The sequence below is a fragment of the Oncorhynchus keta genome, chromosome 4 (genome assembly GCF_023373465.1).
Source record: "Oncorhynchus keta strain PuntledgeMale-10-30-2019 chromosome 4, Oket_V2, whole genome shotgun sequence".
Lineage (NCBI taxonomy): Eukaryota > Metazoa > Chordata > Actinopteri > Salmoniformes > Salmonidae > Oncorhynchus > Oncorhynchus keta.
The window spans coordinates 30,567,879-30,595,618 of record NC_068424.1 but is presented as its reverse complement, the minus strand read 5'-3'; the positions used below and the strand labels follow the sequence as shown (position 1 = coordinate 30,595,618).

At 42.2% G+C, this 27,740-nt stretch overlaps 2 protein-coding genes across 12 annotated transcripts in view; one reads left to right on the top strand and one right to left on the bottom strand.

Annotated features, from left to right (window-relative positions):
• LOC118373376 (uncharacterized) overlaps positions 1-10,832 on the top strand; it is a 15,910-nt gene extending 5,078 nt beyond the window's left edge. For 8 of the 9 annotated variants that reach the window (XM_035759527.2, XM_035759514.2, XM_035759498.2 and 5 more), the window contains 7 exons: positions 243-530; positions 655-740; positions 870-976; positions 1,243-1,386; positions 1,706-1,828; positions 2,498-2,767; positions 4,370-5,452. In XM_035759527.2, coding sequence (XP_035615420.1) covers positions 243-530; positions 655-740; positions 870-976; positions 1,243-1,386; positions 1,706-1,828; positions 2,498-2,767; positions 4,370-4,585 — 1,234 coding nt within the window. In that variant the 3' untranslated portion in view covers positions 4,586-5,452. Of the gene's footprint in view, positions 1-242; positions 531-654; positions 741-869; positions 977-1,242; positions 1,387-1,705; positions 1,829-2,497; positions 2,768-4,369; positions 5,453-10,707 lie in introns of those variants that run through there. The other variant, XM_052505560.1, reaches the window with a different exon arrangement.
• Positions 5,488-27,740, bottom strand: LOC118373423 (progressive ankylosis protein homolog). Of its 3 annotated transcripts, none has more exons than XM_035759556.2 (12): positions 27,193-27,736; positions 22,481-22,697; positions 22,101-22,219; positions 21,570-21,653; positions 19,748-19,918; positions 19,305-19,439; positions 18,421-18,513; positions 18,201-18,293; positions 11,362-11,491; positions 10,763-10,886; positions 6,804-6,903; positions 5,488-6,364 (listed from the first exon to the last, which is right to left on the bottom strand). In XM_035759556.2, exons 1-12 carry the CDS (start codon positions 27,286-27,288, stop codon positions 6,239-6,241), a joined length of 1,488 nt encoding a protein of 495 aa, XP_035615449.1. In that variant the 5' UTR covers positions 27,289-27,736; the 3' UTR covers positions 5,488-6,238. The 3 variants fall into 3 exon arrangements, with proteins under 3 accessions (XP_035615449.1, XP_052361536.1, XP_035615456.1); XM_052505576.1 differs by lacking the exon at positions 27,193-27,736 and adding an exon at positions 24,450-24,898; XM_035759563.2 differs by lacking the exons at positions 5,488-6,364; positions 6,804-6,903 and adding an exon at positions 10,127-10,466 and having other exon boundaries at positions 27,193-27,740.

Here is a 27,740-nt window from a genome sequence, read left to right as displayed (position 1 = left end):
CTTTGAAAGACGGGGTCCTGAAAAGGGGACGTTTCTTTTTGTGGCTGAGTTTAGATGATTCCTCACAAGGTAGATCAAAGTGTCGTCTTTTACAGTTAGAATGGTACTAACATTGTGGCCAGACTGTACGAGAGGAATGTGGTGTAAGAACATAAGACCATGACAGTAGAGATGCTCTTCTCGTGACGTGAAGTGCAAACGTATGCAATTGACAGAATGGCTTTCTCGACTTCTCTCTCCAGTCAAAACTCCTGTGAACAAGCGAAGGAAGGTACCCAGGGTGGATTGGTTGAAGTCCCATCTTTGGAAGACCTCTTAGATGAAGGAGCGGAGGAAGAAGTGCCAGAAACAAAGGAACAGGAGGATGAGGAGATGGAGAGTGCTGCTGCAGGGGCCATGACAGGGGATGAGACTGGAGTGGAGGAGGCCCTAAAAGGAGAGGCCCATCAGAGGCCCAGCACCTCTGCTGATTTGGAGGTGTTACAAATGAGGGAAGAAGATGGTCCTGCTGGGGATGATCTGGGAGTTAGGTTTGTCAATGTCTCTCTTTGTACCTTAGAACTGACTGCAGATCAGTGTCACATAATTGAACCAAAATGATCTTCTATTATTTGACATGTTAATAATAACATCAACTGTCATCCACTTTTTTAGCGAGGAAGACCTGTATCGAGGAGCTGAAGAGCTCCCCCAGGGGCTAGTTAAACATGCAGGCCCGGAGCCATTGTTTGAAATCACACGTCAGTCAATTTCAGATCATTTCCTTTTTACCAGAACACCAGTGTGTCCTTTAATGGTATAGCCACAAATGTTTTGATTCAATATTTAGTATTCTCTTTCTCACTTTTTCTCTTCTCTCCCTATCTCAGTTCCAAAGGTTGAGGACCGATGCAGTCTGGAGCCAATGGTGGATATTATGTCCTACAGTGAGAGAGAGTGGAAGGGAAACACTGCCAAAAGTACCCTTATTAGAAAGGTCAGTTGATTAGCCAGTTACTATGATCTTATATTTTAAAAAGGAAATATGGGATTGGTTCCGTCATTTATGGACCTTTTTAAAGATGGAATCCGGAGTAGGGTGAAACGGCACCACTGACCGCCCCCACCACTGCTGCTGTTGCGGAGCAGAGGAGCAACTGCGTTGTTGTTTTTCAAATACCAGATTGTCCCATTTTAAGATTAATATTTAGGACATTCTTACAAGATGATTCATACTAGTTTGCTCTTCCTGTCTGGTCCCAGGGTTACACTGAGCTGTCTCAGAGGTTTGGGAGCCTGAGACGGGTGAGAGGAGATAACTACTGTGCCCTCCGAGCCACTCTGTTCCAGGTGCTCTCCACCAGCACCCAGCTGCCTGTCTGGCTGCAGGACGAACACATTTCCACGGTACACCATGCTTGCATAACTAACGCTGTGTACGCTCTAAAACTTGTATATAAGTCATTAGCCCTCATACTGTCTATACCTACGACCCCAGTACCATGGACATTAGCTGCCTGATGGTCAGTATGGCTTGCCGTTATAATCTGATGTGTCTTGGTCACATTCATTAGTGCACACCGTAGCTAAACATTTTGCAATGGAAAACAAAAATGTGAATTTCTTATTAGACAAGTTCAAGGATGTCCCTCTCCATTTGAATCCATTTGAATCAATTTCTATCTGTTTGGGGCATAATGAATACAACCCTGTTTCTTCTCCACAGTGGCTGGAGGAGCTGGAATGCCTGATTGGCCAGTGGATGTTCCCCTCAGAGTGCAGACAGAGGGAGGGAAGCGAAGATGCCGCCCAACAGCTCAAACGCTACATGGAACTCCTCCAGAACAGGGTACCGCCCGTGCCTTCCTTACCCAGCGCTATGTACTGTACACGTTGTACTGTATTTAAGACGGAAACACCCATGTCTTTTCCCAGACTTTGAATGGAGACGTAGCTGATTCCCAAACCTTATGGTTGTAATTATGACCACATGGGAGGGTGTTTTTAATGGCAGTTTTAGAGTAGTTTGTGGTGTACTGCGCTGACTGTACCCTCCCTTGCGGATTGCTGTGTTTTATTGAAGCAGCCTGATATTAAACAGGAGACGGGATAGATTGATCGTCAGTCTTCAGGAAACAGTTTAATACCTATCTGTGGAAAGTAGACTGTATCGCAACGTGAGACCTCTGGCTGGCAGCAAACAGCCTATTCCACCTCTGGAGGAACTCTGTTCTTGATTAGACTTCAAAGACTTCTCCCTCTGTCATTAGATGGTTGGTAGCTGTACCCTAATACCACCAACTAATGGGAAAATGGTGTATACTGTCACCTTCATATTATGGTGACAACTGACTGACACTGAAGTCATGAATTGCAAGATAAGAGCAGTATGACATCCAGCCATAAAATGTTGACGGTGTGTGAATTGCGGTTGAGAAAATAGCAATAATTCAATGTATATGATTTCCAGCCATGGTGGTGATGACAGTATGTGGCTTGTGTGTGTTGTTGTGCCCAGTGGCAGGCGGCGGTGGGCTGCTCCAGTGCGGAGGAGAGACTGTGTCTGTGTGAGCGTGTGTTCCAGGGAGGGGAGGAGGAGCTGGGCCTGCTGGAAGCCCTGAAGCTCCTCATGCTGGGCCAGGCCGTGGAGCTCCACACCACCATGCAAGAGGGAGGAGACGTGCCCGTCTTCTGCTGGCTTCTCTACGCACGCGACTCTTCCGACTGCCCACGCAGCTTCCTGTCCAACCACCTGAGCCACGTGGGATTCAGCGGGGGGCTGGAGCAGGTGAGCAGCAGGTTGCTGTGGCGACGTAACACACAAACATGGTCCCGTCCCCTGTTCAAATGAACATGCATTAATACTTCTAGATATACATAAGCCCAAACACTTTCTCTAATAGGGTTTTCATAGGCATCAATTAAATATCTTTCAGTGTTGGAGTAGGGAACTAAATGTAGTTCAACTTGTCATTTAACTACATTTTGCAGTAGCTTGGTGGTAGTTGACCTAAATAAAATGTTTCGGTTTTTCAGTAGTTAAGGACTTTCTTGCCATGTAGAGGTGTAGCTAAGTACTGGAACTACACACTTTTTTTGCAAAAAGAAAAATTATGGATGAAGTTGACGTTCGTTCTTTTTCATCATCAGACCTGCCCAATTCTCTTAAAACAGTCTTTGTTTAATAGACTAATCTGAGAATTCTGTTCTCGCAATTTGTACTCTGACATTTCAGATTTTCATACTACAATTTTTCAAAGTACTTTGGATGTTGTGAACTACTTTTTCAAAGTAACTGTAGTTAAGCTATATATATATATATATTTTTTTTTAAGCTGCAATATGTACCTTTTTGGGCGACCTGACCAAATTCATAGAGAAATTATTTGTTTCATTAGTCCAATGTTGATAGTCCCAAAATGTTTTGCTTGTCAAAGTTTCAAGATATGCAACTTTCAAAATACAGAAATCTGACCCGTATGATGCTGCGTTTTGCATCATACAGATCAGATTTCTGTATTTTGAAAGTTGCATATCTTGAAACTTTGACAAGCAAAACATTTTGGGACTATCAACATTGGACTAATGAAACAAATACCAAAATAGCTTTGGGGTGGAATTTTCCTTTTTACGGGTAGCTTTTGTGTAGCTTAACTTCTTCCAGTGTGAAGTAATTGGTAGCGTGGGAAAATATTTTCCCCAACACTACAGCCTTTCCTGGCAGTTGAACAGTGGTAAACCAGGATCTTTTAGCTGGACTTTTCCCATCCAAACCCATAGTAGAGGTACCATTTAACCGGTAGTCATAATCAGTGCTGAGCAAAACAAGACGATACAATAGGATGGGTGTGTTTTTGCTTTCCCACAAACCAAACCTTGAAGTCTAACATGCACACACTTGCACTGTACCATCTGTTCTTCTGTCCTCAACAGCAGTTCAGCCTAAGCCTCAGGGTCTTTCTGGATTGTTAGGTGACTCTTGGGAAGGTCAGAGCAGGCCAGAGATTAACATTTGAGTTTGGATTTGAAGCTTAGCATCAATGACAGAGCAGTATCTCAGGGAAGAATGTATAACATAGTATGGGCTCGATTCAATTCCGAGCTATAGCGCAATAGAATAAGGCAAGGTTCCCGCGTTCGAAGACTGCAATATGTCGGCTCAATCGGAAATGACTTTGATTTAACTCGCGCTATAGCGTTCAACTGATCCAAATAAACCAATATTCGATCCCTGGAACTTCTAGAGGCTTCTACAGATAAGTTAATTTTCAAAGTCCTTAAACAATGGTTCCAATACACCCACTAACTCTCAATACCCAATTTTCTAAAACCATAATGATGTTCTAAATATAAAGCGTCAACTCCCTATCTCATTGGTTCCTGAGTGTAGGTGGAGATGTTTCTGCTGGGGTATGCCTTGCAGTGCACCATCCAAGTCTACAGGCTGTACATGGCACACACAGAGGAGTTTATCACCTATTTTCCCGACGACCATAAGGAAGACTGGCCCTGTGTATGTCTGGTCACAGAGGATGACCGGCACTACAATGTCCCAGTGGGCCAGCCCAATGGACTCCAGGTCCCAGAAGACCTCAATGCAAGCTGATTGGACTCAAAGTCCCTGATTTGCCACTGAAGAAGCTGCTCATGGCAGGCAGAACAGAAAGCACACATGTTGACTGAGTGAACACTGAACATATTCCTGCCTATTGACATTATGGCCCCATTTACACCTGTTAGAAAGAGCTTTTGGAATCTGACTAGAACTGATGATTAAATAGATATCAGATCACATTTTTTTTAGCAGCAGGTGTAAATGGGTACTAAAACACCCATAAAGGGTGAGAGCAGAGTAGGCAGAGGTCAATTCCTCATAGCACATTTTAGCCTTGTTTGACACTGAAACCATGACCTTGAATCAATTTTAGCTACCAGTTAGTTATTGGCACTTACATTTAGAAGTTTATTTTTTATGTAACTCATGAAATACACAATTTTATTGTAAGGTTAGCAGTAACTGCATTTTTAGAGATGGGTTAACTGGAGTACAGGAAGTTTGTTTGATAATTTGTCCCTGCGTCAGTGGCATGCCTGGTCTCTGCTTGCTGCCATACGCTCAGGTAAAGGTGTGGTATTATTTCAAAATGTAACATGCTGCCTTTAACCAAGGTGCTCTTGGAGAAAATGCATTGTGCCAATGTTGTTGCAAAATCCAGATACTGGCAACAGTTTCCTGGTTCATTGTCAAACCAGCAGCCTCTGAGTTGGGTTCTACATATGAAGCCTGGCCTGGTCCTCCATGTTGCCTTAAGTCATTTATGCACAATATGGGTGAACATTGGTTGCTGCCTGGAGACCATTTTGGTTATAAAAAATGTAAAAAAGCTAACACTGATTATACCACTTGGGTAAACACTTTTGTGCAGTATGATTGCAGAGTTTAAGGAAATAAAATCAATATTTTCAAAATAAATTCTCACTACGTGTCAATGTTTCAATAGTCAGATGGGCTCTTTAAATAACAATTTATTTGCCAAATAATATAATGCCTTTACAATATGTACATCGAACAGTCAATGTGCTATTAAGAAAATAGCTATACTTGTCAAAATAAAATGAAACATTCCCAGACTGCATAAAGTGGACGAGCATAATGATGCAAACACAGTCACACACACCCACTAAGATACTGAGGGATTCCCGACCCCTTTCTGCAAGTTAATATACACTTTGCAAATTCCCGTCGCCTATATAAAACAGAACTCTAGTTCTTGAACACCATTCAATGTAAAATACACTTGCCCAACTCAACAGGTCCTTTTAAAAATGTTCCAGCATTAAAATCAAATAAAGCTGTGCTTCTTTTACTTGTTTATCCAAGTAAAATAATGTTTCAATTTCTCCACAACACATTTCCCTTAGCTGAGGACCAGTTTTCCTACATCAGTTATTTCCCATGCTCAATTAGCAGTAACACGATGATGAAAGTGATTAATACTTATCCTATTTCTGCAGTTCATGAATACATTAATTGTCCAGAGGATTGGAAGGTATTTACATGGATTTCAGTGCATGGCTTGTCTGTACAGTGCGTGTTCCTCATCATGGCTGATCATCCACTCAAGGAGCCTATTAAGCGATCTGTGTTCTTCTCTCAGGTCTGGTATTGGGGCCTACCCATGGTCCTCTTCCGCTGGAATTCCCTTTTTCTAATGGAGCTCAGCTCCAATTTCTCCTGTCTCTCTCTCTCCATGTGCCTCTACTCCTGAAGCTCCTCCTCCTGGAGCTCCTCAATGGCATCCATCTGAGTTCTGGAACACACCTCACTCATAGGAGCCGAGTCCTCTCCCTCCACCACCAGCTCGCTGGCCATCTCATTGTTTTTCTGTGGGAAAGGAGAGAATGAAAGAAAAGGAATATAAGAAAGAGCTGAAAGGAATGACGAATAATTTATAGTTATTTTGTACTTCACTGTATGACTATACAGCAGGGCTCATCAACTAGACTCAGGCACGGGACTATTTTCTCGAGGGGATGGTCAGGGGGCTGGAACATGACGTCAAATTGACTGCAAGAAGCACAAACATATGACTACAATTATGCTTGCATTTGTATAGGGTCACATATCTCTCGTGTGGGCATCATTTAGGAAATCTGTTCCAAAGTAAAATAACTTGGAGCTTACTTGCTGGTGTTTTTACAGTCGTATGTCCAACAATAAATTGCTCAACTTGGGGGGGCCAAATGAAATCACCCGTGGGCCGCCAGTTGGGGAACCCTGCTATACCGTTTCTTACTCTTCCTTTATGTAGGGGTTCTCTCACCTGTTTTCGATAGACATAGCAGGCCGCAATGGCCACCATGGTAGACTCCCCTATGAAACCAGCCAACAGAGACCCAACCCCCAGTGTGGCCCCGTGGACACTGAAACACAAACCCCAACTTTCATTAACACTGCAAAAATTGACCAGTAGAGCTCAGAATACAGGATATACCGTAGGCCTATATGGTACAGGCTTACCCTATTGGAATACATTTTGGGGGGCCGTATAGACTAAAATAGGCCCATTTCACACTTCCTCCAAAGAAACTAAAGCAAAATAGCCATTTAGTTGTAGGCCTACAGTGTGTGGCAAGTGAAAAATGTGTGAATTAGTTCTGGAAGAATGCAAGTCATCCTCGATGTCTTGCTGTGAAATAGCCTGGCGTCTAGCAAACACGGATGTTTTTTTTCTGGGGTAAAGAAAGTATAGCAGCAGGTCTGATATACTGGCTTCGGCTTGTCAGTCCGGATGAGATGCTAAGCGATGGAAGAAAAGTCCTCTCTATTATGGTCAGTCTTTTATAGTGATTTATGCTCAGATACCGTTTGCCCACAGTGCAATGACCATCTTGAAGTCACACCGCTTTGTCGCATATGGTTCAGACAGAAATGTCAGTGACACATTCACTTGTATTTACAGATAAGGTAGGGTAAAAGGGCAGCTAGGATTGTCGATGGGTCCAATTCTTGTGCAGCAAAAACACTCGCTTTGAGCATAGCACATAGATGCATGTTTTATTAACTCGGTACCAGTCCAAAAGTTTGGACACATCTACTCATTCAAGGGTTTTTCTTTATTTTTATTTCTACATTGTAGAATAATAGTGAAGACAAACTATGAAAGAACACATGTGGAATCATGTAAGTGTTAAACAAATAACATAATATGTTATTTGAGATTCTTCAAAATAGCCACCCTTTGCCTTGACAGCTTTGGCATTCTCTCAACCAGATTCATGAGGTAGTCACCTGAAATGCCTTTCAATTAACAGGTGTGCCTTGTTAATTTGTGGAATTTCTTAATGTGTTTGAGCCAAAACAGTTGTGACAAGTTAGGGGTGGTATACTGAAGATAACCCTGGGGTAGCCTAGCGGTTAGAGCATTGGACTAGTAAGCGAAAGTTGAAATCCCTGAGCTGACAAGGTACACATCTGTCGTTCTGCCCCTGAACAGGCAGTTAACCCACTGGTCCTAGGCCGTCATAGAAAATAAGAATTTGCAGAGAAAAAGTCATCTCAGACTGGCTAATAAAAATAAAAGACTAAGATGGGCAAAACAACAGACACTGGACAGAGGAACTCTGCCTAGAAGGCCAGCATCCCAGAGTAACCTCTTCACTGTTGATGTTGAGAATGGTGTTTTGCGGGTCCTATTTAATGAAGCTGACAATCACATTTTGTTGATTTGATTTGTGGAATTTCTTTCCTTCCTAATACGTCTGAGCCAATCGGTTGTGCTGTGATACAGTAGGGATGGTATACAGAAGACAACCCTATTTGGTAAAAGACCAAGTCCATATTATGGCAAGAACAGCTCAAAAAAGCAAAGATTAACGAAAGTCTATTACTGTAAGACATGAAGGTCAGTCAATCTGGAAAATTAAGAACTTTGAAAGTTTCTTCAAGTGCACGAGCAAAAACCATCAGGCGCTATGATGAAACTGTCTCTCATGAGGACCGACACAGGAAAGGAAGACCCAGAGTTACCTCTGCTGCAGAGGATAAGTTCATTGGAGTTAACTGCACCTCAGATTGCAGCCCAAATAAATGCTTCACAGAGTTCAGGTAACAGACATCAACATCAACTCTTCAGAGGAGACAGGGGCGGCAGCGTAACCTAGTGGTTAGAGCGTTGGACTAGTAACCGGAAGGTTTCGAGTTCAAACCCCCGAGCTGACAAGGTACAAATCTGTCGTTCTGCCCCTGAACCCACTGTTCCCAGGCCGTCATTGAAAATAAGAATATGTTCTTAACTGACTTGCCTGGTTAAATAAAGGTAAAATTTTAAAAAATAAAATAAAAAACAGAGTGAATCAGGCCTTGATGGTCGAATTGCTGCAAAGAAACCATTACTGAAGGACACCAATAAGAAGAATGGACATTAAACAGGTGGAAATCTGTCCTTTGGTTTGTTGAGTCCAAATGAGATTTTGTTTTTAATATTTAACTAGGCAAGTCAGACAAAAACAAATTCTTATTGAAAATGACAGCCTACCAAGGTTTCAACCGCTGTGTCTTTGTGAGATGCAGAGTAGGTGAACGGATGATCTCTGCATGTGTGGTTCCCACCATGAAGCATGGAGGTGTGATTGTGTGGGGGTGCTTTGCTGGTGGCACATTTAACCAGCATGGCTACGAAAGCATTCTGCAGCAATACGCCAACCCATCTGGTTTGCGCTTAGTGGGACTATAATTTGTTTTTCAACAGGAAAATGGCCCCCCCAAACACACCTCCAGTCTGTGTGAGAGCTATTTGAACAAGGAGAGTGATGGAGTGCTGCATCAGATGACCTGGCCTCCACTATCACCTAACCTCAACCCAATTGAGATGGTTTGGGATGAGTTGGACCACAGAGTGAAGGAAAAGCAGCCAACAAGTGCTCAGCATGTGGGAATTCATTCAAGACGGTTGGAAAAGCATTCCTGATGAAGCTGGTTGAGAGAATGCCAAGAGTGTGCAAAGCTGTCATCAAGGCAACGGGTTGCTACTTTGAAGAATCTCACATTTTTTGGTTACTACATAATTTCATAGTTTGTCTTCACTATTATTCTACAATGTAGAAAATAGTAAAAATAAAGAAACCCTGAAATGAGTAGGTGCCCAAACTTTTCACTGGTACTGTATATTATGCTACCTTATGTTTAATTGAAAACCATGCACAAAGAACCGGTCTAAAGATTTAATGAGGCTATTGGCTAAATACAAAACCGCAGAGAACTCATACCCTCACGCTGAATTTGCAAAGTCTGCATTTGATGGTAGGTGATGTGGTGAACGGTGACAATTTACATATTTCTGATTTAAAATCTTATCTGAATACATTTCTATTCATGTTTGCTTATCATGAAACAGAGAGCAGCTCCTCAACTCCGTGTCAGATTGGAGTCCAATCAAAATGTCACACTAAGCAATAAACAAAGTTTGCTGAATTCAAATAAACCATCTTTAGGTATCCCGTTTTAGAATAGAACATAATTCATATTGTAATGTGTCAAATCAGTTTTTTGGTCGATACAACGATTTGAGGATGTTGTCGTAGGTGCAGTGAAATGCTTGTTTCTAGCTCTGCAACAGTGCAGTAAAACACAAAAATAAACATTACACACAATCCATAAAAATTTCAATTAAGAAATATCAGAACAATCAATGTCAGAGACCAGAATATAAATTGTATGTATGTATACACTGGGTAAAACGGTATGTAAACATTATTAAACTGACCAGTGTTCAATGACTATGTACATAGGGCAGCAGTCTCTAAGTCTCTGGGCGGAGGCCGGCTAGTGGTGACTGTTTGTTTAACAGTCTGATAGCCTGGAGATGATTTCGTCACTCTCAGCATATCGCACAATGTTATGCAAATGAGTTGCTGTAGTTGATGAGGCTGGGGCATGCTGGGTCTGTCAGTTCTAGAGGCGCTTCTGTGCGTCAGGTCGGTGTGCGCTATGTTGATCCAAATAAACGGCAACTTGATTATTTCATGGGAAATTATCGTCATGGGCTGTTTATACTCGTTAACAAACTACGTGTGAGTTTTGGTGGCCATACAGGCTTGTTACAATATCAAATCTCTCAGGCCACATCATAGCTTACATTATTATGAGACTGGTGAATCAGGAACTCATACATGTTAGCTGAAGGAAACAGACCGTGTGTACTAAATGGAACTCTATTCCCTTTACAGTGCACCCAGTCAAAAGTAGTGAATAGGGTGCCATTCCAGTGAGGTGTCCACCTACCCCATATAAGGCAGCACGACCAGGCTTGTGATGAGGACGATGATGCGGAGCACAGAGCTGGGGGCCAGCACAAAGGTCTTCTTCAGGGTCATGAGCCAGCCAGTCAGGTGGGCCCGGACTGTCACTACACACACAGGGGACAGAGTCAGTGGAAACGTCAAATCAGACTGCTGTCTCAGCAGACCATGGTAGCATCCCAAATGGCCCCCTATTCCCTTTGTAGTGCCCTACTGGCACCCTATAACCTTTATAGTGCACTACTTTTGACCAGAGCCAATGGAGTTTTGGTCCAAAGTAGTGCACTATATAGGGAATAAGGGTGCCATTTGGACCACAGACCATGACTCCGGGCTCAGCGGTACAGCATTGTGTTAACACATAGAAAACCCTCGTACTCAAGATAGGAACATGTCAGGACACAGGACACATACTAGGAGGCACATTTGGGTGACTAATCCTAAATAGTCAGACATTTCCAGCAGACATTTCCTGTCACACTTCCTGTTATATATGGCAAGTATGTGTGGGTCATGAGGGAATCAAACTCATAACTCGAGTGCTGCAACCAACAGATATTACGCACTTTGTGCACTCCTTACCTGGCAGAGGGAAGAAGGAGAAAATCCTTAGTGGAACCACACAGAGCTCAGCGAAGGCAAGGTCCACACCAATCACATTCACTAGAATCTTCTCAGAGATGTGAGGGGTCCAGAACACCACAAAGCAGAGCTGGCCGCACAAAAACACACAAGAGGTGTTATACACCACATGTAGCCGGGCAAACAAAAACAAAGTTATTTAACTCAGTTACATAACCTTGCCAAAACATTCCTCGTTGGAATTTACTAGATCATTAAGTTTAGGTTCACCGTAGTCCCTTTTGAAGTTAACACAAGCCAGGCTTGTAACCCAAATATAATTCATTCTAATTGCAGTAACAATGTACAATACCGTACATAACACAATATTGCAACTCAATCACTGAGGTAAAAGACAACTTATAAACTACACAGAACAAAAATAAACGCATGTCCCATGTTTCATGAGCTGAATTTTTTTGTTTATCCAGAAATGTTCCATACGCACAAAAACCTTATTTCTCAAATATGCTATGCACAAATTTGATTACATCCCTGTTAGTGAGCATTTCTCCTTTGCCAAGATAATGCATCCACCTGACAGGAGTGGCATATCAAGAAGCTGATTAAACAGCATGATCATTACACAGGTGCACCTTGTGCTGGGCACAATAAAAGGCCACTAAAAAGTGCTGTTGTGTCACACAACAATGCCACAGATGCTGACTGCAGGAATGTCCACCAGAGCTGTTGCCATAGAATTGAATGTTCATTTCTCTACCATAAGCCCCCTCCGTCGTTTTAGAGAATTCTGCAGTACGTCTAACCGTGCCTCACAACCGCAGACCACGTGTAACCATGCCAGCCCAGGGCCTTCACATCCGGCTTCTTCATCTGCAGGACCATCTGAGGCCAGCCACCCGGACAGCTGATGAAACTGTGGGTTTACAGAACCAAATCATTTCTGCACAAACCATCTCAGGGAAGCTCATCTGCGTGCTCGTCATCCTCACCAGGGTCTTGACCTGCCTTACTGCAGTTTGGTGTCGTAACTGACTTCAGTGGGCAAATACTCATCTTCGATGGCCACTGGCATGCTCCGAGAAATGTGCTCTTCACGGATGAATCCCAGTTTCAACTGTACCCTGCAGATGGCAGACAGCGTGTATGGCATCATGGGCGAGGGGTTTTCTGATGTCAACATTGTTAACAGATTGCCTCACGGTGGTGGTAGGGTTATGGTATGGGCAATGAACACAATTGCATTTTAAATCGATGGCAATTTGAATGCACAGAGATAACGTGACGAGATCCTGAGGCCCATTGTTGTGCCATTCATCTGACGCCACCACCTCATGTTTCATCATGATAATGCACAGCCCCATGTCGCAAGGATCTATACACAATTCCGGGAAGCTGAAATTGTCCCAGTTCTGAAATGGTCTCCATACTCACCAGACATGTCACCCATTGAGCATGTTTGGGATGCTCTGGATCAACGTGTACGACATTGTGTTCCAGTGCCCGCCAACATCCAGCAACTTCGCACAGTCATTGAAGAGGAGTGGGACAACATTCCACAGGCGATAATCAACAGCCTGATCGACTGTATACGAAGGAGATGTGTCGCGTTGCATGAGGCAAATGGTGGTTACACCAGATACTGACTGATTTTCTGATCCACGCCCCTACTTTTTTTTTTATCCGTGACCAACAGATGTGAAATCCATAGATTAGGGCCTAATACATTTATTTCAATTGATTGATTTCCTTATGTAAAATATTTGAAATAGTTGCATGTTGCGTTTATATTTTTGTTCAGTGTATATGATGTGTTCCTCTGGTTCTGGTTAGAAATATTTGAATTGTCAAAGAAAATGTAGCAGTGCAGTCGTGCCGATGACTCTCGGATGTTTTGCTGAATGTCTATGTTTAGTCAGTCACAATAAGGTATACAAATAGACAGGTCATGCTGAGTCATCAATGAATCGTGGTTTTCCTCCGTTTTTTCACTAGACTTCCTCACTGTCTAAATCTCTAAAAGCCATCTAAAGTCAATTTGATGTTTATAAAGAAAATCATTTAAAACCCATTTGCTCTGTTTACAGTCTAAACTGGCAGTGAAACATTTCCTTTGTGGTGTTTATTGTACACTTGTCTGTCTTCTCTCTGCACTGTTCACTTTCCCACAGAGTCAGACGCAATCAGAGCAAGTCTTGGCATGTGGGCTGTCAGAGGCTGAGCCTGTGTTTCCATCAAGCCCGTAGGCCATGGCTATCTGGCCCAATGTGCAGTATGCTATAATACATGTAACTGCCAAAGTAAAAGAAACACCAACATACAGTGCCTTCAAAGTATTCTTACCCCTAGACTTATTCCATTTTGTTGTGTTACAGCCTGAATTCAAAATGGATTAAATAGATTTATGTTTTTCTCACCCATCTACACACAATACCCCAGAATGACAAAGTGAAAGCTGACAAGGTAAAAAATGTTGTTCTGCCCCTGAACAAGGCAATTAACCCACTGTTCCTAGTCCTTCATTGAAAATAAGAATTTGTTCTTAACTGACTTGCCTAGTTAAATAAAAGGTCAAATGAAAAAAATATTTATTTTGTAATTTAAATAAGTATTCACACCCCTGATTCAATACTTTGTAGAAACATATTTGACAGCAATTACTTTCTGGGTAAGTCTAAGAGCTTTCCACACATGGATTGTGCAACATTTCACAATTATTACTTTTAAAATTATTCAAGCTCTGTCAAATTGGTTGTTGATCATGCTAGACAACTATTTGCAGGTCTTGCCACAGATTTAAGTAGATTTAAGTTTTTTAATAATAATAATAATAATAATAATAATAATAATAATTCGGCCACTCAGGCAGATTCACTGTCTTCTTGGTAAGCAACTCCAGTGTATAATTTGGCCTTGTTTTTTATGTTCTTGTCCTGCTGAAAGGTGAATTAATCTCCCAGTGTCTGGTGGAAAGCAGACTGAACCAGATTTTCCACTAGGATTTTGCCTTTCTTTTTGTCCTGAAAAAGTCCCCAGTCCTTAACATGATGCAGCCACCACTATGCTTGAAAATATAGAGTGCAACTCAGTAATGTGTTGTATTGGATTTGCCCCAAACACTTTATATTCAGGACAAAAAGTTAATTGCTTACCCACATTTTTTGCAGTATTACTTTAGTGCCTTATTATTCGGTACAGGCTTCCTTCTTTTCACTCTGTCAATTAGGTTAGTATTGTGGAGTAACTACAATGTTGTTGAGCCATCCTCAGTTATCTCCTATTATTGGTATATGTTTTAACCCATATACCAATAAACTCAGCAAAAAAAGAAACGTCCTCTCACTGTCATAACTTAACATGTAAATATTTGTATGAACATAAGATTCAACAACAGATATAAACTGAACAAGTTCCAGAGACATGTGACTAACAGAAATGGAATAATGTGTCCCTGAACAAGGGGGGGTCAAAATCAAAAATTAACATTCAGTATCTGGTGTGGCCACCAGCTGCATTAAGTACTGCAGTGCATCTCCTCCTCATGGACTGCACCAGATTTGCCAGTTCTTGCTGTGAGATGTTACCTCACTCTTCCACCAATGCACCTGCATGTTCCCGGTCATTTCTGGGGGGAATGGCCCTAGCCCTCACACTCCGACCCAACAGGTCCCAGACGTGCTCAATGGGATTGAGATCTGGGCTCTTCGCTGGCCATGGCAGAACACTGACATTCCTGTCTTGCAGGAAATCATACACAGAACGAGCAGTATGGCTGCTGGCATACCTATAACGCACAGTGTTAAGATTGCCTGCAATGACAACAAACTCAGTCCGATGATGCTGCGACACACCGCCCCAGACCATGACGGACCCTCCACCTCCAAATCGATCCCGCTCCAGAGTACAGGCCTCGGTGTAACGCTCATTCCTTCAACGATAAACGCAAATCCGACCATCACCCCTGGTGAGACAAAACCGCGACTCGTCAGTGAAGAGCACTTTTTGCCAGTCCTGTCTGGTCCAGCGACGGTGGGTTTGTGCCCATAGGCAACATTGTTGCCGGTGATGTCTGGTGAGGACCTGCCTTACAACAGGCCTACAAGCCCTCAGTCCAGCCTCTCTCAGCCTATTGCGGACAGTCTGAGCACTGATGGAGGGATTGTGCGTTCCTGGTGTAACTCGGGCAGTTGTTGTTGCCATCCTGTACCTGTCCTGCAGGTGTGATGTTCGGATGTACCGATCCTGTGCAGGTGTGGTTACACATGGTCTGCCACTGCGAGGACGATCAGCTGTCCGTCCTGTCTCCCTGTTGCGCGTCTCACAGTACGGACATTGCAATTTATTGCCCTGGCCACATCTGCAGTCCTCATGCCTCCTTGCAGCATGCCTAAGGCATGTTCGTGGAGATGAGCAGGGACCCTGGGCATCTTTCTTTTTTTGGTGTTTAACAGAGTCCGTAAAAATGCCTATTTGGTGTCCTAAGTTTTCATAACTGTGACCTTAATTATCTACTGTCTGTAAGCTGTTAGTGTCTTAACGACCGTTCCACAGGTGTAAGTTAATTTATTGTTTATGGTTCATTAAACAAGCATGGGTAACAGTGTTTAAACCCTTTACAATCTACATCTGTGAAGTTATTTGGATTTTAACAAATTATCTTTGAAAGACAGGGTCTTGAAAAAAGGAACTTTTCTTTTTTGCTGAGTTTAGGTGCCCTTCTTTGCGAGGCATTGGAAAACTTCCCAGGTGGTGAAATCTGTGTTTGAAATTCACTGCTCAACTGAGGGACCTTGCAGATAATTGTATGTCTTGGGTACTGAGATGAGGTCGTCATTCAAAAATCATGTTAAGCACTATTATTGCACACAGAGTGAGTCCACGCAACTTATTATGTGACTTGTGTTAAGCACATTTTTACTCCTGAACTTATTTAGGCTGCCATAACAAAGGCGTTGAATACTTCGAATAGATTTTCCAAATAATTAAATAGCCCTTACTTTAGTGAACTTGTGAGACATTGCAAGCCAAGAAATTGTGAGATACAGCTTTTGATTAGCGATACATGGTTCTGACTGTATGCCTGGTATTTGACCTGCCTGGATGTGCCCCTCCCCCCAGCTTGCTCTTTCTTTACTGTGAAAGATGCGAGAGTTTGTTCTCAGAAGTAGCCTACGGCAACTAGTCTACTCAGTCTCCTCCGTTGCAAAACTACTGAATCTTAGGAGTCGAGGAGTTTATTCTTAGCATAATCGAAGCTTGACACCGGGAATCGACGGGCAAGGAGTCGAGAAATCGATTCTTTTGGAGTCGACTCTCAGCCACTCTGTAGCATGGATTTCGTACTCCTCCACAACTGTGTAGCACCCACTTGGTTGATGCTGCTGCTACAGCGCAAAACATCCCACCAAACAGCAGTCCAAACCAGACCAGTAGTCATCCTCACTGCGAGCACTCTTCCATTTCCATAATGCAGTCAGGTCTCATTGATCAAAAAGAGGCCGGTGCTGCGATGGATCTTTAAAATGCACACATTAACGTTAATCAAGTCAACCTCCAATCAGTCCTGCAACTATGTGGGTTAAAACAACCAGATATATCAAATCAACAAGTCAATGACTTATCAAAAACAAAAAAAGCTGATCTCTAAATTCTGTACATATTTTAGATGTCTCTGTTTAGGCTGCCTTACGGCACCATGGCAACCACAGATCCCTGGTTGCCAGGCTTGAGCCCACACCCACTTGTTTATAACAGTGGAATTCCACATCTGGTTGGCATGCTACCGCCACTCCTCTCTGTGGCTCCAAGGCCTTCGCTTTTCCACCAACTTCCTGTTTTTCACATCCCAAGTCATTAGGGACACATTATTTCCTCCCCATCAAATCAGTCTCAGGGCTTTTTTCTGTTCCCATTTCTACCCTGTATTTACCACATATCCCGATACCGTGAAAAAAACCAGACGATTTATGACAAGGCGGAACTATACCTTTCTCAACAGTGCTTTTACAAGGCCAACTTGTTGTGCTCTTTTCTATTATCAATAGAGCTGGATGGAAAATAGAAGTCAGCTTCCATTACTTTGCTCTGAAATTCACATGCATATGGAAACTGATATGTTATGTGAAACACATGTGTTTATGGAAATGCCACAATTGTATTATGCCCTTTAAACCAGGAGAAGAAGTGTTCGGGGAAACGACAGTACACTAAACCTGGTGTGCCTCTCCCTCTCACTCTGACACACTGCAACCTGACTCCTGAAGTCAGATATAGAACAAAAAAAACACTGCTATATAAATACTGTACATTCTGTCCAAACATACAGGTATTGAAACCACTTATTCCGCATAGCTGGTTCTATACCTGCTCGTTTGGTGGCTTAGTGCTTGAAGCCCCAGGGCTTATCCAGAGCATAAGTATATATTTATCTATGGCACAGTGTTTATCCATCCAGTGTCACCTTCGCCTTACTTCTTCCTTTTCACACGAGGAGTAGTTTTCAAAAAAAAAAAAAAAAATAGGCTATAGTTCAAAAAAATTATTAAGTAGGATACCCGTCTGACTACATCATTATGTAAGAAGCATTGACAAGAAAAAAACCACAAGAATGCCCACATAGAACACTGAAAGGATGTTCCGCTCTGCTTGCGTGAGTCTCAAAACTGTTTTTCTCTGATCTGTGGCACGCTTTGTGCCATAACTGACAAACAGAACTGGCTCTGAATTCTACACTCTGGATTCTCATTTTCTCTCTCTATAGAGTTAGTAAACTTCCCAATAGTATTTGATTGTGTGACTGTATTGGAATAAAAACAAAAAGAGCCATACATCCTTCTTACCGTGAGCGATAGCACCAAACAACAGGCTGTAAACTTTTTGATATGCGTCTTTGTGACCGGTGTGCCGGATATGAGCTTATTGCTGGGATTGGTCTATTGAAGAAGAGAACATTATCATTAGTGGGAAATAAAATGCATGCCACCTGGACTCAGTACCCAAAGATATATAATATGTTATGATCTGCAACAAGAGGCTTTTGTTAGACTGGCCTTGGTTTACCTTGTCGAAAGCGGGATAGACAGCTCTCAGTTCAGTCAGCCAGCCATAGGGCATGTGACCGACAGGGTAGGTGGCAGTGAGCACAGCCACTGCCTGGCCAAGCAAAAAGAGTCATTAGGATTCACATGACATTTAATTTCCTTTTTGGACAGCTTACAGCAATGTAGCCAAGATGTTAAAACATGACTGACTAGCCAAAACCTGTCAGCAAAGACAATTAGCTTAGTTTGTAATCGCATTAGGATTTTCCCATGTTCATACCAGGGCAAGTGCCTCGGGCTTGTCAGCATTGTGTGTAACCAATAAAAACAGGCAGTGACAGTCTTTGCACAGACACAGTAGAGATGTTTAGGAATGTTTTCAGTCACTGTCAGTGTGAGGTCACCCTCTGAGTTTCAGGTTGAATCACGTAAACACCACTGGCAGCCAATGTGCTTTTGATTATTTCCAGTTCATTCTGGTAAACAGCTTATTGTTTTGCCTCTGGTTAGGTCTCTGAATGCACGAAAGGTCCAGACAGATTGTTCAAATTAATTTGGGCATTTCAGCTGTGATATCATGAGAAGGGAATCAACTTAGCGAGTGGATAAATGCAAAGCCTGTACTACAGGCCAAACTGATGCTAAGAGTTTGGCTGTATGAAGTCACTTTAGCATGGTAATGAACACTAGCAGTCAAAAGCCCCCCCCACCCACACAATTGACATTAGAAATTCCTCCTCCCATGAGCCAGCAGCCTGTCTCCTCAGACAACAAAACGTTAGATTAGAATCCAGACCACTTCTGGTAAAGGACATTGTGTTTGGCAGCTGCCGAATAACAGTGAGTGGGACTGAGCTAAATGGGGTATTATTGGGGAGTGGACAGAGTAGTCTACAAACTCACCTCAGTAGCTTCGCTGCTCCCCTTGAGGTCCCGGGACACAAAGAGGTTGACAATGGGCCTGCTGATCCGCTGGGTAGCCAGGATGAGGGCCAGAGGCCACCAGAAACTCAACATCTTCCTGATGGTGGCATCTCCCTGCAAAGTGAACAGGAACGAGAGGGGGAAACAAGGGTATGTTCAATCTGGGTGCTTTGTAGTTGTAGAGCTAGCTCCTCATGTGAGGGCAGTAGTATTGATTAAGAGATAAAATAGGGGCCATTGACCTAATTGTCATGGTTCCTTTTGGGACATAAGCTACTATTACACAGGTAGTCTGCAACTGCAACAAAGACAGTTTTAGAAGACCAAGATGAATTGATGCCCCAGACAAGACACACTACATGTTGAACTCCATCTGTCATTTAAAAAAAGGTCCCAGTAGGGCGACTAAGGAAACGGCGTACCCCCACGTCAAGTCCACTGGAGTCGGGGATCTTGTCGTGGATGTTGTAGTAGTAGCCTAGGCCCACGATGGTGAAGCGCACCAGGGCTCCCATGTACAGGGAGAGGATGGGGATGAGCAGGGGCTCCACACACGGCAGGTTACTGTGCAGCAGGATGGACACAAACACAATCTGCCACGGAGAGGGAGACCACAGTCAAATCTCTACACCCCCAACACACGTAAGTAATTTTTCCAACAATTGTTTACAGACAGATTATTTCACTTATAATTCACTGTATCACAATTCCAGTGGGTCAGAAGTTTACATACACTAAGTTGAATGTGCCTTTAAACAGCATGGAAAATTCCCGAAAATTATGTCATGGCTTTCTGATAGGCTAATTGACATAATTCGAGTCAACTGGAGGTGTACCTGTGGATGTATTTCAAGGCCTACCTTCAAACTCAGTGCCTCTTTGCTTGACATCATGGGACAATCTAAAGAAGTCAGCCAAGACCCCAGAAAAAAAATGTGGACCTCCGCAAGTCTGGTTCATCCTTGGGACCAAATGCCTGAAGGTACCACGTTCATCTGTACAAATAATAGTACGCAAGTATAAACACCATAGGACTACGCAGCCATCATACCTCTCAGGAAGGAGATGCGTTCCGTCTCCTAGAAATGAACGTACTTTGATGCGTAAAGTTCCAATTCAATCCAGAACAACAGCAGAGGACCAGACCACTCCCCTTGTGAAGATGCTGGAGGAAACAGGTACAAAAGTATCTATATCCACAGTAAAACGAGTCCTATATTGACATAACCTGAAAGGCCGCTCAGCCAGGAAGAAGCCATTGCTCCAAAACCGCCATAAAAAAAGTCAGACTACGATTTGCAACTGCACACTTTGCTGCAGGAGGGTCTGGTGCACTTCACAAAATAGATGGCATCATGAGGAGAAAAAATTATGTGGCTATATTAAAGCAACATCAGCCAGGAAGTTAAAGCTTGGTCGCAAATGGGTCTACCAAATGGACAATGACCCCAAATGACTTCCAAAGTTGTGGCAAAATGGCTTAAGGACAACAAAGTCAAGGTATTGGAGTGGCCATCACAAAGCCCTGACCTCAATCCTATATCAAATTTGTGGGCATAACTGAAAAATAGTGCACGAGCAAGGAACCTGACTCAGTTACACCAGCTCTGTCAGGAGGAATGGGCCAAAATTTATTGTGGGAAGCTTGTGGAAGGCTACCCGAAACATTTGACCCAAGTTAAACAATTTAAAGGCAATGCCACCATACACTAATTGAGTGTATGTCAACTTCTGACCCACTGGGAATGTGATGAAAGAAATAAAAGCTGAAAAATCATTACCTACTATTATTCTGACATTTCACATTCTTAAAATAAACTGGTGATCCTAGCTGACCTAAAACAGGGAATTTTTACTAGGATTAAATGTCAGGAATTGTGAAAAACTGAGTTTAAATGTATTTGGCTAAGGTGTATGTAAACTTCCGACTTCAACTGCAGCTTTTCGTTCTCTTCTTATTTCATATTTTATTCCTCAAGTATTTTTGTTCTACCTTATGTTATTTGTAGTACTACATTGATATTGATTACAGCATTGTTGGGTTTAGCGCTTGCAAGAAAGGCATTTCACGTGACATTAAAACTTAGAGACACTCCCTTACGACCACATCCCTGTCACAACCTATCAGAGCAGGGCATACTTCCAAGACCACTTTTAAGGTCAATTGCATTAGTCTTGGCAACAAGGACCAATCTTCACTGTAATGGAGATTAGTGAAAAACAGGGAAGCAAACTGCGGAGTACCTGAGCGATAACATCAGAGATGGAGGCAGAGCCTACGATGACGCTGTATTTGTGCTTAAGGAGAATTCCAGCATGGATCCAAGCCTACAAAACAATAAACAAAGAGACAATTGATGCTTCTCCACCCAAGAATTTCAGAACACCATGTACCCATTGTTCTTATCTGGCTTGTTTAAAAACAGCAAGCCAAAGGCCCACATTGAAATCTGATTTCGGCCAAGCAAAGAGAAGATATGCAGTCGTTGAAATACAGGGACAGGCGTCTGTCCATTTTAAGACCCAGCATGATGAGCAGAGGATTACAAATCATTTTTCTAGGTCAGGTGTTTTTAAGCTTCCCTCTGCCATGATTATGACTCTCTGACTGGCCATACTTTGGGTCATGGAAGAGCTGGCCTGCATCCCAAATGGCACCCTATTCCCTACATAGTGCACTATGTTTGACCAAAGCCCTAATGGGCCCTATAGGGAGTAGCGTGCCATTTGGGACGCAGCCTTGAAATCAAGCCGTATACTCTACTCAGCGCTCACCATGGCGTCCAGCAGAGGGAAAGCGGCCAGGTAGAGGAAAGCCCTCCTGGTCTTGTTGCCCACGGAGTCGTCCACATGGTGGAGCTTATTGATGATGTAGTAGCCTAAGTCTGTATGGGCTGGAGACGGGGAAGACAGTCAGGATACTATGAGAACTGAGGAGATGACACAACTAAAACGATTAGAAAAGTTGAACATGATCTAAGAAAAACAGTAGTAGGTTTGCCTCTTAATTATCCCCAAAAAATAAGAGCTCACCCAAAAGAAGTTTACAACCGACACATATCATTGGATTGTAAAATAATAACTTGGAATTAATAAGAAATATGGGTAGTTAGTTACTATTAAAATTTGGGACAAAACCACCCATAAAGCCTCACCTATGAGAACATGAAGGATGAATGCTATTGTGCCTGCTACCGCCATGCAAAGCACAGCCTTGGCCCTGTCCCTCTTGCTGTTGACAAACACCAGGCCCACGTTCTTGAAGTCACTCATAGGCCCAGTGAAGAACTTCATTAGCGAATAAGCCAGCCCGTAGCTGGCTAGCATCTCAACTGCATCCTCTTTAAAACCTGCTAAACCCCGGTTAAGAGCCTGCCAAGGACCAGAAGGGCAAGGGAATGGATTGGAAAGAGTGAGAATTTATTAGCCCCACTAGGCTCATCATCATACCATCATCATTCATACCAGTGCCGTGCTAGGCTGGTCACAAATCTGTTTGTGCTATCATGTCGAATCCTTGTCACTAATTGTCATGCCAAACGTATTAGCTGACATGATAGCATAAAGAAATCTGGGACCAGGCTAGTACTGCGATTTACTAGTAAGCAAATGGCAGGTTTACACTGTATACAGTGAAAAGATAGCAGTGACATACTTTGTAAAAGTCATTCCCATGGTAAAAAAAATATATATTTTTAAAAAAGGGACCCATGAGCACTGAAGCTCATTGGGAACATATCAAATTGGGTGTCAAATGAAAGCTAAGAGTTTAGATGCATTTTCAATCATTTTCCATCTAAAAATAAAAATTAGACCTAAGAATTGGCTTTGATTTCTGGTGAAACGGATGGAAAAGGGAATTTTAAAAACCATGTAACAAAAGGTATTAGAAATACATGACAACTTAATCATGTTGAAGTAAAGACCCCTGCCAACTAATATCAACACTTATTTGGTTTTGGAGAAAGGATTTACCTTCTATAAGTTTAAGAAACATTGCCTTGTAATTCCGTTAACAAAAATTGACATATCAGGATTTTGGCAATTAAGAACCGTATCTACTTCCCCAGAGTCAAATGAACTTGTGGATACCATTTTTATGTCTCTGTGCTCAGTATGAAGGAAGTTTGAGGTAGTTTCGCCAGCCAATGCTAACTAACAAATCGGTAACAGAACTACTGAAAAATCTTTAACGGAATTACTGCAACTGAATTGGCTACAATGGGAAATTATAGTAGTCACTTACCACAGTTGGGTTACCTACTGTTAAGCTTCTAACTGTTTTTTGTTGTTTCATTTGATTTCAATAACTTTTTGACTGCACCCGTTTTGATTTGAATGAATCTATTCTTGCTGGTCGGTAGAAGTGGTCGGGCATTACACAAACACCTTAGATGGTGTAAAAGAAGGGTCTTGAGCTAGGGCTGGGGGATATGGCCAAAATATCATATGGCGCAGTTGTGAGACAGATGTCTACGATTGGTTCAGTTAGTCTGGTCTGGACCAACCAAACTTGGTCTTGTTTGCGGTCGGAGCCATAATAGTATAATAATAATAGCCAGAGTGTAGAATAATACTCATATATGCAAAGGACGCAATTGCATATTTCTACCTTTTGTGTACCTAAACAGGATACATCACCATGAAATAGAAAGAAATGCATAATTATGGATATGAATGTCAATGTAGTATAGATCAGGGTCCCATGATGTAATTCTACTTCGCTTACTGTACTTCAATCACCAAAACAGATTTTTTTCAAACTCAAGATGTCATGTCATAGCTGACACACCCTTCTTTCTACACATAATTAAATATTAATTCGTAGCAGATATTTAACAGAGCTTTTGGAAAACCTGGTCGCATATAAACTGAGGTATTTTTTTAACCATAATTCTGTTACCAAGCTTTGCATCTGCAGTTCTTCCAGTAAAATGTGTTTCTGTGAACATTTGTGTAAACTGTTCAATGTAGTCCTTGTGCATAGAGTTGTATGATTTGTTAAACTTTGAAATCAATGGTTTTTATTTGGAATACATTTTAAAGTGAAAAATCTGAGTCTCAGCCATGGAATTGCCATTCAAGTCCCAGTGCAGTCAAAAACTTGAAATGTTTAAATGTTACCGTGTTTTGATGAGATGGAGTTTTGGCCTTCCATGGTGACATCACCATGCAGTAAATTAGTTAATAGGCCAATGAGAAAGAGAGTTCCAAACTTCGCTGCCAATTACCGCTCATTTTCAGTTTTCCCCTTTCCACTCACACCACTCCCAGGCAGTCCTCGCAAAATTCTTGCTTGAAAACAATCACAGTAAAGTACTTAATTGTTACTCAGAAATGATTTAATATCGAGATAAAATGACTGCATTGGACCTTTAACATAATAGATGTTTGGAAATATAATCTGCTAGGGCAGCCAGGGTGCAAAAACACTGTTCTCCGTTACACGCTGTCGTGATCCTGAACCACTGAACCTCATTCAACTAAATAACACTTCCATTCAGCTTTGCCTCCAGAGAGCATCCACAGCTGCCTCTTTCCATAGAAGGGAGCCGGGTGCTATTTATATCTGCTCACGTGGCCATTACATAAGCATAATCTCCTAACCTCTTCCGAGACACACTGTGCCGCTTGGACTCCCACTGTCCACAAGGAAAGAATAGCAGCTAGGATGCTAGGCCTGTCATCTGTCATATGACTGAGCCTGAATGGGAGCTGTGGGTCACTGGTGTGGGGCTATGGCAGGGGAAGGACAATCATAACATCTCCACAGAACTGTGCTTTAGTTCTGCATGCATTATGGCATTTTCACAAGCCACATAGATGCACAAGTATCAGTACATCTACTAATGATTAAATCAGTGACAGCGTTTATTAAACCAAAATCTACTCTTATTTCCCAGTTATATCTAGTGGACCTCACTTTGATCAATGCCCTAGATCCCTATAACAATTCAAGGGCTTTTTAGTTTACATTCACTGCTCTAGATATCACTGATGCATATATAGCCCAATCCCTCCTAACCACCAATGAAGGCTAGGCTACATCGGATAAACGAGTGGTGGTTGGTGACGTTTAAGATGAGGGAGGATTTATTTTTATTTTTTATTCTTTCATGAGCATGGCCTTGTTTTTTTTTTTACTTTATCTAACCAGGTAGGCAAGTTGAGAACAAGTTCTCAAATTTCTATTACATCATATTGGATGACTGTCATTCATAAGGATGTAATCATTAGTCCAAAAGTTACAAACAAGTTTCTATTGGACAAATTCAGGTGTTTATCCCAGTTTTGTTTGCTTCCGTTTAAGAATTTTTTTTCAACAGAATCGGCAGAATGAATACACCCCTGATCACACTTAACCACAGTTCACTTTCATAGCAGTCACATACAAACAGATTGTTATTTATTTATTTATATTGTAATTCCTTCTCGCAACTATCTACGAGCACTCCGCTCACCTTTTTTCTTAGCTTGTGGACTTCAGTGCACAACACATCATCTATCTGTGACCAGGTGAAAAAAAATGTTCCAAGCCAAACCTTAATTTCATGACTGATAACTGCTACACACAGCCTACATCATTGTCACATTATAGTCAATCACCATAGCTACTATAACTAACATGTTAGTAAACCTGCTACAATCATGCAGTACAGTGTAGTCAGCAGCAAGCAGTTTAGCAAATACACCGCAGGCCTTAGTGGCAATACATTTATAAAACCAAAAGCTTACCTTGACTTGGAAGAGTTCCCGTGTTGGATAGCCATATCCAGCTAGCTAATATAGCCGCCCTCTCTGTTTGAGCTGGGTGTTTGAGTGGGCTAAGCTAGCTAGCCGCATTTAATGCTATCCAAAACAGTGAAAGTGAAAAAATTTATACTACGAAATATGGCTAGCTTTCTCTCTCGCTTCTCCTTAATTTTGGAAGAAATCAATTTGTTCAAAACTGTTCAACTATTTTATTTCTCTGAGTCAACTATTCACAACATTTTATGCACTGCAGTGCTAGCTAGCTGCAACTTGTGCTTTCAGTACTAGATTCATTCTCTGATCCTTTGATTGGGTGGGCAACATGTCAGTTCATGCTGCAAGAGCTCTGATAGGTTGGAGGACGTCCTCCGCAAGTTGTCATTACTGTGTGAGTCTATGGAAGGGGTGAGAACTATGAGCCTCGTAGGTTTTGTATTGAAGTCAATGTACCCAGAGGAAGACAGAAGCTAGCTGTCCTCCAGCTACACCATGGTGCTACACTAGAGTGCTGCTTAGGATACTGTAAGACCTTAATTGCATACAGTGTGTTTTAATCTATTATTTGGTGACATGTGAATATATTTAGCATAGTTTTATCTAAAAAGTTTTTTTAAATGAAATTCACTGAGGATGATGATCCTCCCCTTCCTCTGATGAGCCTCCACTGATATAAACACAGAAGAGCAGCCATTGTCTAAATATGGGTTACATCAGCTGCTAGCTAGATAATTTGTCTGTAGCAGAATATGTTTACCAACATCAAAATATCTAGTCGCACTCATTTACACAAACATACATTTATGCACGCGTCTGTTTTGTAATCTCTAAGCTTAGAATGGTCAAATGATGTAACCGTGGGCCACTACTACTAGTAGTGGAGGTGGTCTGGTGGATAGATAAAAACATTCTGTTCCATGTTGAAAGCTTAGCTCAAGTCAACATAGTAGTCAAATCAAGCAAGCAAGGTTTAGTTAGCGCGACAGTGTTTTGACCGTGCCAGATAGCTAGTTAGCTGCTTGACGTTCATCTCCTTGCCTCACCCCCAATGTTGGCTACCGACACATATCCTACGCAAACTAGGTTGTATCATGTCAATTTGATGTCGCAAACCTACCTGTTCGCCGAGGTCGATGGCTACATTGGTAATAGCCAAAGGCACCAGAAAGCGGATGAGAGGCCAATAAGGAATGAGAGATGGAAATTCCACCATAGTGTAGCCGGGGTGACAGAACGAGGGGCATCTGCCTCTGTCTTGACTATTTAAAAAAATGTGTTGGTAGAATAGATTGTAGGCACTTCACTTCTCGTGAAATAAATGTCAATTCAATTGATGATAATGTACGTTACAAGTCAGAACGCTCCCCGCTTCGCAGTTTCCAAGAAATATGCTTCGGTGTGCAGAGGAGAAGGTCATCAGCAATTGCAGATGGGCGCTTCTCCATTGCTCGACATCGGTGAAGGAGAAAATGACAGCTAGCTGCATGAAAATTAGACAGAAAATCCAGCGATAAGGTCTCGACTTGAATCATAACAATAATCGGGAATTCCAGAGACAGCTCTTGTAGTATAATATTCTGAGCGTTCGACAGCCTGCCATCCCGCCTTGACTGGCGTCAAACCACGTGTGTGTCGTGAGCAACAATAGTGAAATCGACCGTTCGC